The sequence below is a fragment of the Abramis brama genome (assembly GCF_963993115.1).
Source record: "Abramis brama genome assembly, chromosome: 22".
Taxonomy (NCBI): Eukaryota; Metazoa; Chordata; class Actinopteri; order Cypriniformes; family Leuciscidae; genus Abramis; species Abramis brama.
Genome location: NC_139984.1, coordinates 3,735,768 through 3,746,006, shown reverse-complemented (window position 1 = coordinate 3,746,006; position 10,239 = coordinate 3,735,768). Strand labels below are relative to the sequence as shown.

Here is a 10,239-nt window from a genome sequence, read left to right as displayed (position 1 = left end):
TAAATGTATTAACTAACATGAACTAACCGTGAGCAATACATTTCGTGAGCTTAGAATTATAAGGTTCTATCTCCACTTTTGGTCGAAATTGAGTTTTTGACATAATTCTTTCTTTCTTTCTTTCTTTCTTTCTAACTAATCCATCTTTCTTTCTTTCTTTCTAACTAATCCATCTTTCTTTTCTTTCTTTCTTTCTTTCTTTCTTTCTTTCTTTCTAACTAATCCATCTTTCTTTCCTTTCTTTCTTTCTTTCTTTCTTTCTAACTAATCCATCTTTCTTTCCTTTCTTTCTTTCTTTCTTTCTTTCTTTCTTTCTAACTAATCCATCTTTCTTTTCTTTCTTTCTAACTAATCCATCTTTCTTTCTCTTTCTTTCTTTCTTTCTTTCTTTCTTTCTTTCTTTCTTTCTTTCTAACTAATCCATCTTTCTTTCCTTTCTTTCTTTCTTTCTTTCTTTCTAACTAATCTATCTTTATTTCTAACTAATCCATCTTTCTTTCTTTTCTTTCTTTCTAACTAATCCATCTTTCTTTCTTTCTTTCTTTCTAACTAATCCATCTTTCTTTCTTTCTTTCTTTCTTTTTAACTAATCCATCTTTCTATCTTTCTAACTAATCTTTCTTTCTAACTAATCCATCTTTCATTTTTTAAAATGTTTCAGAGCACAGAGGGGGTGGGGGTGGTGGATTCATCAGGATGCATCCATGTCCATGTTCTTTAAAATTAAAAATAACATTTTTTCTTACAAACTTGCTTGGCTTTGATGTATACTATACTATTATATATTATATTATATACTACAAGCTGTGTGCTTGTATTATAAATATATAAATTGATTAAAATCAATGGTTATATACATTTATTCTTTGAAATGTGGGGTTTTATTTGTAAAAGTGGAGATAGAACCTTATAATTCCAAACAGAATCAGAGCTCTCAGAATTATAAGGTTCTATCTCCATTTGGGCCATCTTAAAAAATCCCATTTCCAAATGTGCCAGGATTTTGATATTCTATCCTCAAAGTACCTGTAGGGTGATGGTCTTGTTGAGCTATAATAGTAGGTTATACTACATAACAGTTTTGCCAGCTGGGATGTAAAAACTTTGATGCTCATTATCTCAGAACTACCCTAAACGGAGATAGAACCTTATAATTCTAAGCTCACGATTTGTTACTGTATTGATTAATCTTTGTTAATGTTAGTTAATTAAAAATACTGATGTTCATTGTTTGTTCATGTTCACAGTGCATTAACTAATGTTAAAAAATACAACCTTTGATTTTAATAATCCATTGGTAAATGTTGAAATTAATATTAACTAATATTAATAAATGCTGTAGAAGTATTATTCATTCTTAGTTCAAGGTAGTTAAATAATGTTAACTAATAAACCTTATTGTAAAGTGTTATCCAATATGGTTCTTGTAATATGCAATTAAATTGAAATTGCGTTTATTTTTGTTTTCAGGAAGATATTCCACGTCAACTCTACTATATTTGCCTTTATATATTTCACATCACTGGTGCCTATGTCCTCAAGTGAGTGTTTTCTTATTTCAAGGTGAATCTGCTGTTGTGATGAGGATAGAGATAGACGCCGAGACCCAAACCTGTAGATCTGTCCTCCTTTAAAGAGACAGTGCTGACTTTATTGCAGCATTCATTTTGCACAGTGACTCTGAAGTTATTTAGAGCAGTTCTGCTAAATCGTCTGTAATGGTGAGAATTATAACCTTTAGAAGATCAGAAAAGACCCAGGAAAAGACCAACTCAGACTCTTACACTAAGAAACCAATATGAATTCATATGTTTTATGTTTGATCATTGTGTTTTCTGTTTGCACAACACATGGTAGATGAGTGCAGCAATAGGGGTTTATAGACGTGTATTTTTGACTGGTTGAACAGTGAATCTTACTCTGTGTGTGTGTGTGTGTGGTCTCTCAGTCTCCACCGTTTAGGTCTGGTTCTTCTGGTGCCACATTACCTGGTAGAGCTGCTGTTTCACGCCTCACGCCTCTTCTACTTCAGTGATGAAAACAAGCAGAAAGGGTTCGTTCACTTGCTATCTTGAGCCCTCAAGCCCTTATTTCCACATGTTTCTTGTCTTATAATCTTATAATCATGTTTTTTATAACGTTATATAACTACTTCCTTTCCCCACACACGCTTCCTCTGCAGAGACCTTCTTTGAACTGTTAAAGTCCCCCTGTAGTCAACAATTATATCCCTTAAACTCATCTTTGATCACCAAAATGACATATTTAAATGTTTTTTCCTTGGAAAAAATTCTTCATGCCTTAAAATATCTTGAATGTAATTCGACACCCTTGCCTCATTCAGTATACGCGGTTCTATGAATATGCGAATGAGCCCCGCCTCCACTCACTCACTCAGCTCAGAGATCCTCTGGTTGACGATCACACGTTGATCTGATTGGTTACAAGGTAGTTTGTGACGTCAGAAACACCAGCGATTTCAAACCGTGCTTTTGAGACTGTCTTAAATACTCAGCAATGGTGTCGACTTATGAACTTACACATGGTTTGTCTTAAAGCACATTAAAAACACCACATAGACACATAAACAACATTAAAAGCTTAAAATGTCCTGTGCTGTGTTTCTCTCTTAGGTTCACCCTGTGGGCTCTGCTGTTTGTCGTCACCCGCCTCCTGACACTCACTGTTTCTGTTCTGACGTTCGGATTCGGCCTGTCCCGCACAGATAATCAGGGATTTTCCTTAGCGGATGGAAACTTCAATGTGCTCACTGTCAGGTAGGTCATTTCCCACATGTTTGCTTGCTCTGTGTAATTTACTTTTAATTTAATTTAATTTAATTTAGTTGACAGATCTAATATTCTAACAGAACAATTAAGTGACTGTAAGACTGGATGCATGCTGGGTAATATCTTAATCAATCATCTTATGTCTGCAAGGCTTTCAACAGCTGCTAAATGTATGCTCTGATTATGGGATTAAATATGATGCAAGAATGAAGAAGAGTGTATACTAGGGCAAGTACTAAAACGAAATATTTGGGGCTATCATTAATGATGAAATGTGTGTGTGATGATGACGATATGTATAGGCAGTGCTGAATGTTTTATGCCCAAGTTTATATGTTGGTGAGAACATTTTAAATGTGTCCGGATCAGGTTAAGATAACCCTAGAGCATACTGTACTACTTCTTATACTGCTCCCTTGTGGGTTAAGTTTAAAAAAGTGAGCCTCTGCAAGCTTCAGGTTGTGTGAGGATTATATTTAAAAAAATAAAATTAAAAAAATGAGGTGGAGCAGTGCAATAATCTAGTTTGTATGTTAAGAGTAAAAACCTTTATGGCTTTAATGAGGAATTTGATGCATACGTTTATTTGTCGGCTGGATAATTGAAATAATGCTATTATTATGCTGTTGTCAAACCCTAGGCAAGGTGTGGTGCGATACCAGCCATATGAGAAACAAACATTAATCTGGAAAAAACAGATAGAGCTCTAAGTATTGGCGTAATTGTCTATTTATTGTGTAGGTTGTTGTATGTTTTCTCTCTAATGGACCTTGAGTCTGGAAATAAAGTTGAATTGAATGGAATAAGCGGTTCATCAGAAGGATACGGCTGTGCCAGTGCGAGAGGGTGGTTTCAGAGTTTTGAAGTGTGAGTCTGCATGACCAGTGGCTTGTGCTCTGTGAAGTTAGGCTGGTCATCATCTACATCCCCAAGGAGTCTGGCTGACTTGTGTTAATGATGTCAGGGGGTTGAACTTTGATGTTGTGTAAGTGTTGAATAACTGGGTGGGGTGATGTGGAGGTGGTGTATTCTTTGATCCAGGTCCATCGTGGGTCATCAGGCTTAAACAACAGATAGAGCTGGACGTCTGTAACGAAGTTCAGATGTTACGGGAAGAAGGAGGCGGGAACCGGCGAACATTTAAAGACTTTTAATGACAAAAATAAAACAAATACAAAACGAAAGTAAAAGCCAGCAGTCGTCCGTGAGGGGCTGCTGGCTTTTACTTTCGTTTTGTATTTGTTTTATTTTTATTAACACAAAACATAAGATAAAACACAGGCCTGTTCCTCTCTCGCTCTTCACTGTTGTCGCTCCTCCTTTATGCTTCCGCTCCTCCGTGAGAGATGCGAGACCGGTGCGTCGCGCACGTGACGCTCATTATCAATCACGCCACCGGCCTCGCGCCGTCCTCCCACGGCCCTCGGCCTCGTCGTGCTCGCCACAACGGCATTACTATAGCAGGTTGAAAAAGCCATCAGGGCTGAATGATTGGTCTCAGTGTAGTTGTGTATAGTGAGAACAGGAGAGGGCCAAACACCGACCCCTGAGGCATTCAAGGGTTCGCTGATGTGATTTGACGGTCCTCCACGACACCTTCAGTGATCTAACAGTGAGGGTAGAGCTCAGACTGCAGTTGTTCTGGTGTTAAATGCTGAATTGGAGTATTTGTGAGTGTTGGACTGTCCTCTTTCAGGATGACCTGTCTGTCGGCCATCTGCCTGACCCAGGCCTGGATGATGTGGAAATTCATAAACTTCCAGCTAAAGAAGTGGAGAGAACAATCTCAAATCCAGGCCAGTAAGAAGAAAGCTGTCAGCCCGAAAAGCAGACCCAGCAAGAAGGACTCCAGGGGTGAGTCTTTCCCGAAAGCCATTTTGCTGTAAATTACAATAATCTTACACTTTATATTTCTTTTGTGCAAAATTTGCCATTTACTCGACACGGTTTTTAACTTAAAAGCAAAAAACTTTGAATGCGTTTTGGCCGTTCATTTGCACGACATTGGTGTTTTGGGGACATGAGCATGCAACATTTTGAAAACAGGTTTCTAAAGTACAAGTTTTTGAAAAAAATACCGTTAACATCTTTGTGTAAACTACAAAACTGCAAATTTGTGACACCATGTTCAGTCTATAAGCGCGTGGACACTTTACAAAGTGTCATCGCCAACTAGTGGCCGGGCAGCAGAACACAGCGTTAGTAGTCTTTTTTACGGATCGGTGTGACAACATTGACGTCTGTACACAAACTTTTAAAAAATGTTAAAGAAAAACGCTTCAGTTTTTTAGTTCACTGTTGCCGTGTAAATGAGTTCACTAATGGCTCGTTTCCACTGAGCAGTACGGTACGGTACGGGACAGTACGGTACGGTTCGGGTCTGTTAACCATGATCTGGCTAGCGTTTCCACTGCCAACAGTACCCTTACTTGATAGGCGTGGTGTTTCGATCGACGTCATTTTCGCGCGAAGAAGAACATAGTAAACTACAATGGATGACATACAGCAGATCTTGTTCTTGCTCCTCGACATGTTTGTCACAAGAAGACAAGCGCCGACATTAGGCTTTTCTCAATATCAAGTACGCAAAGTTTGTACTTGCCATGTGCGACTCACTCCTACATGCACATGGTACAGCGCGTTCTTAAAAGCGTCACTCAGCTCGCTCTGCTACTCCGGTTATCTCTGTTACTCTGTATGTACAAATTTAAGCAACAATAAAACGAAATATGTTATAAAACACTACTCTGCCTCTTTTCGTTTTCATTTAAATAAATTAAACATTATAGGGACACAAATGTGGTTCATGCGCAACGCATATTGATTATTCACTGCACGTTATACGTTATTCTATTTATAACAAAACGAAATTTAAAACACAACCCTAACAACCACAACCCTAACGTTACCTCTTTTCGTTTAAATAAAAAAAAAATTACACACATTCCAGGCAATATATGCATTTCTACAAATGTTGCAATAAACATCAGTGATAATCTTGTAATAAAAAAAATTACAAGAAACCATATTTCTTTTTGTAAAATTTCAGTTTTATCAATAGCCAATATAAAAGTTTAAGGAAAAGGTACAAGAAGCTATACAATAAGAAATAAAGCAAACAATTCAGTCAAATATCCAAATGCAGCGCTCTAGTCTAACATTACAACAGTAAAGTTAAATATAAATAGCCTATAATATGAAACTAAACTTAGCCCTCAGCCAAAACGATTGACAGGGAACGAATTATATATTCACGAGAGCAAAGATCGCCCGTTAGGTCTACACAAGACGAATTATATCTCATGTTTAACCACTACCGTCAGCGCCGAACGTCAGAAGAACTAGCCGAGGAAAGGCTCATCCAGCCGGGAAACATGAGCGCCGAGCGCCCGCTGATCGCATGGATCTCAAAAAAGCATCTTTATAAATAAACCACAGATTTTAGCTTTAAACAACTACATTCTCGCCTGAAAAACTCTTAAAATTACATTTTGTGACACTGTAACAGTAGTATTATATTAAACTCTATATTAAAAAATGGCGCTTCTTATGTTGTCATTCCTCTTGTAGCACGCGCAAGTGACGATTCTCTGTCAACCAATCAACGTCCCGCAGTGAGTCTAGCTCCACCTTTTAGTACCGTACCACTGTGCTGGTACCCCAATGGAAGGGTACCTAAAAAGTGGTACGGTACGGTTCGGCATTTTGGTACCATTCACAACTTTTGATAGTGGAAACGCAAATAAATGCGTACCGTTCAGTACCGCTCAGTGGAAACGAGCCATAAGACAGTTCACTTTAAATTGACTAATTTAAGTAAATGGAGACCATTTTGGAAATGACATTTTTATTCTTGCAAATGTAAAGTTAGTTGTCAGTTAGTTTTCTCGTAAGCAGGAAGATTAACATGATTGTCATCAAATTACAATTTGGAGTATGCCGCTCAGAGGCTGGAAATAATGTAAATAAAAGTGTATTTCTTTTCTGAAAATGAAACGGACACATGAGTGCATGAAATGAAGACTGCACTAATGATAGTTTTCTATAAAAATGTTTTTTTTTTATATATATATTATTATTATTATTGCCGTAAATACTCACAATTCATACTGTGAAAACTTGGACAATGATTTACAATGGAAACGGTCATTTAAAACCTCCCTGTCACAATGCTGTCACATTTACTGCACTATTATATAATCAAATCACTTTCTAATCTTGTCAAAACGTATCATTGGAAAGACTCAAGGTTCCATATTTGGCCTCTGATTTGTGCTAGAAGTGATATTGTGACAGAAATGTATTTATTTGTGACACAGGATAACACGTCAGAGATATTCAGTGGAATGTGTGTGTCCCCTGGTGGCTGTTTTTGGTAAAGCTCCATAACAAAATCTAATTTTTGTGATATCAACTTGAAATTTGCAACACATCTTGGCTTTAATTTAAAAAGCATGTACAACCATTTTGTTTTGACAAATTGCCACTACCAGGAAATGCTGCAGATCCAGACATGCACAGTGGCGTTGAAAGTCCTCTGTTTTCCCTCCTAAACGCTGTAATTTCTTGTTGGCAGGGGGTTCAGTGAATGGAGTCATGAAACCAGACGACAAGACTTCACCAAGAGCCAGGAAATCTAAAGCCTCGTAAGAGGGAAGAGACCGCAGGTGCCGGAAATGTGATGCTCTGTTTCCACCCTGAACTTTAGGAAAGAAACAGATTGATAACTGCGAAACGAACCACAAACTAAGGAACTAAGTTGTACAGGTTCAGGTGTAATTTTTCATTTTCAAAAAAGATCTATAGATTTATAAGCATTCATTATATCCATTTGCTCGTGACTTTTGGTAAGAGTGGGAGGTTTTCTGAATGGTTTGTGATGGACATGAAGAGAGTTGCTCAGTTGGCATCCTCACTTACTTTCAACTCCAGAATCTGCACAATGGAAATATCTCTGTCTGTCTTGCTGAGAAGTGAATCTGGCCCTGAGCTTAACACAGTTAACCCCTATTCGACATCATCTCTGTGCTTCTCATGAAACACACCGTGTGGATAGAAGCATCTGAGTCCCAGTTGTTAACCTTTAACCCCTCAGTGCTCGAGCTGCGATGAAGCTCAGTCAGAAACTCCAGTATAGGAGGCTGAGGTGGCGAAGGACTGGTCACCTGACACACAACACGTCGTTTTCATGTAGCTTTTAAATGACCTTCGCTGTGTAATTTTACATTTAATCACTGAAAGCAGGACCCACTGATTTTCGGCTCCGGTTTCAGTGCTTTGCTGGGTGTGAATGTCGTTTAAGGCGAATCTTTTTGTGATTGTTAGTAGTTTTTCGTTGCGTTTGTGGACAGTTGTTGAAAATGCAAAAAAGAAAAAAAGGCATTACAACCCTTAAAGAAATAAATCATCCAAGCCTGCAGGGGGAGCCGTCACGGCTAACCCTAAGCCACCCCCACCCCCACCCCCCGCCGTCACAGCTCCCCCTGCAGGCTTGGATGATTTATTTCTTTAAGGGTTGTAATGCCTTTTTTTCTTTTTTGCATTTTGCCACAGGAAGGGTTCCCATGCTAACCCAGGACTATTAAAGAGCCTAAATTTGGTTTCTTGGTGCTTATCATTGCTACCATAAATGGTTATTGATATAATCCATAATTCACGCCTAATGATATCCCTCCTAGTTTCAATTTAATCTGGGGCCACACTAAAGCCTGGCTCTCACTTCAGGAGTTTTAGGCCGTCCCCGATTTACCTCTCCGACAAACTGAGAAAAACTCTTGTCCATGATATTGGCAAATGGCCGGTCCGTCATGTGAGGCGTTTACAGATCAAATCTTAAACCTCCCGATCAGGGGTGTGTTTCCCGTACACCGCTGTCACTCGCTGCTTCACTACCAGAGTGCGATGCATCGTTGAAGAAATCAATCAACTAGCTAGTCACGACTGTTTCCCAAACCGTATTGTCGCAAATTGGTCGTTCAACCACATTGGTTAAAGGGTTAGTTCACCCAAAAATGAAAATTCTGTCAGTAATTACTCACCCTCATGTTGTTCCAACCGCGTAAGACCTTCGTTCATCTTCAGAACACAAATTAAGATATTTTTGATGAAATCTGAGTGCTGGATCACTCCTCCATAGGCTGCTAGGTGACCGAAACTTGCTGGCCCAGAAAAGTTATTAAAGAGATCGTTAATATAGTCCAAGTGACTCCAGTGGCTCAATCTTAAGTATATCAAGCGACAAGAATACTTTTTGTGCGCAAAAACAAACAAAAATAACGACTTTATTCCACTATTCATTTCCATCTCTCTGGGCCACGTAGTGTTTTTGCACAGCGCGTCTGTGTTGCACGTCATCACGCATCACACACATGACCAGCGTCGGCCAATAGTGAGCCTACGTGGTGACGTGTAACACAGACGCGCAGTGCAAAAACACTACGAGGCCCAGAGAGAAGGAAATGAATAGTGGAATAAAGTCGTTATTTTTGTTTGTTTTTGCGCACAAAAAGTATTTTTGTCGCTTGATATACTTAAGATTGAGCCACTGTAGTCACTTGGACTATATTAACGATCTCTTTAATAACTTTTCTGGGCCAGCAAGTTTCGGTCACCTAGCAGCCTATGGAGAAGTGATCAGCTCTCAGATTTCATCAAAAATATCTTAATTTGTGTTCTGAAGATGAACGAAGGTCTTACGCGGTTGGAACAACATGAGGGTGAGTAATTACTGACAGAATTTTCATTTTTGGGTGAACTAACCCTTTAAAGACGTCACGCACGTGTTGGAGTGATAACTTAATTTAATGAATCTGTTTGAGATCGAATTAACGCTAGATGTTTTGCTATAAATTACGGACACGGCATCTGAGGACTATTTCTCATTTTTCTCAGATATTTTGCTTTATTTCCACATTCAATCATAGGCTCGTTCACACATGCACACTCTTCAAAAACAACGCTTTAAATCTCTTGACAAACTAAAAGACGTAAATGACATTTGTATGTATTCTATATAAAAGACACAGGTTGTACTGAATGCCAGCTTGCTTATTTGTCTCAAGATAAGGATTTATTGAGTCCACATGTCATGCAAACTAGAAACTCTGCTTCTAACCACAGATCGAGAGTGTCGTTCAAACACACAACTCTGAGATGCTGTTTGCGAATGTTCGTTGGAACAGTGGTTTCGGGAAACACCGACTCGTTGAACTGCTGATAACGACGGAAGTTGTGAACATGGTTGGCTAGCGATGCTTTTGGGAAACGCACCCCTGAGGAGGAGCGGCGTGTGGAAGTAAACTGATTGGGTATCGCTTCGTTTCACGTGACAAGTCTTCTGTCAGCTAACAAACAACATGTGGCGGCTCCGGCGTTCTCCCGAGCAGGTTCAGTCACTCTTAACTATGGAAGCCTGTTTCCGCCACAGAATAAAAAAAGTAATTGCGACTTT

At 38.9% G+C, this 10,239-nt stretch overlaps 1 protein-coding gene across 1 annotated transcript in view; it reads left to right on the top strand.

The window, feature by feature from the left end:
* Window positions 1–7,581, top strand: part of LOC311073019 (translocating chain-associated membrane protein 1-like 1) — a 15,904-nt gene extending 8,323 nt beyond the window's left edge. Inside the window, exons 7-11 of the mRNA XM_084098405.1 lie at window positions 1,471–1,541; window positions 1,949–2,053; window positions 2,634–2,777; window positions 4,486–4,643; window positions 7,366–7,581. Coding sequence (XP_083954531.1) covers window positions 1,471–1,541; window positions 1,949–2,053; window positions 2,634–2,777; window positions 4,486–4,643; window positions 7,366–7,439 — 552 coding nt within the window. The 3' untranslated portion in view covers window positions 7,440–7,581. The remainder of the gene's footprint in view (window positions 1–1,470; window positions 1,542–1,948; window positions 2,054–2,633; window positions 2,778–4,485; window positions 4,644–7,365) is intronic.
* Window positions 7,582–10,239: the final 2,658 nt, after the last annotated feature.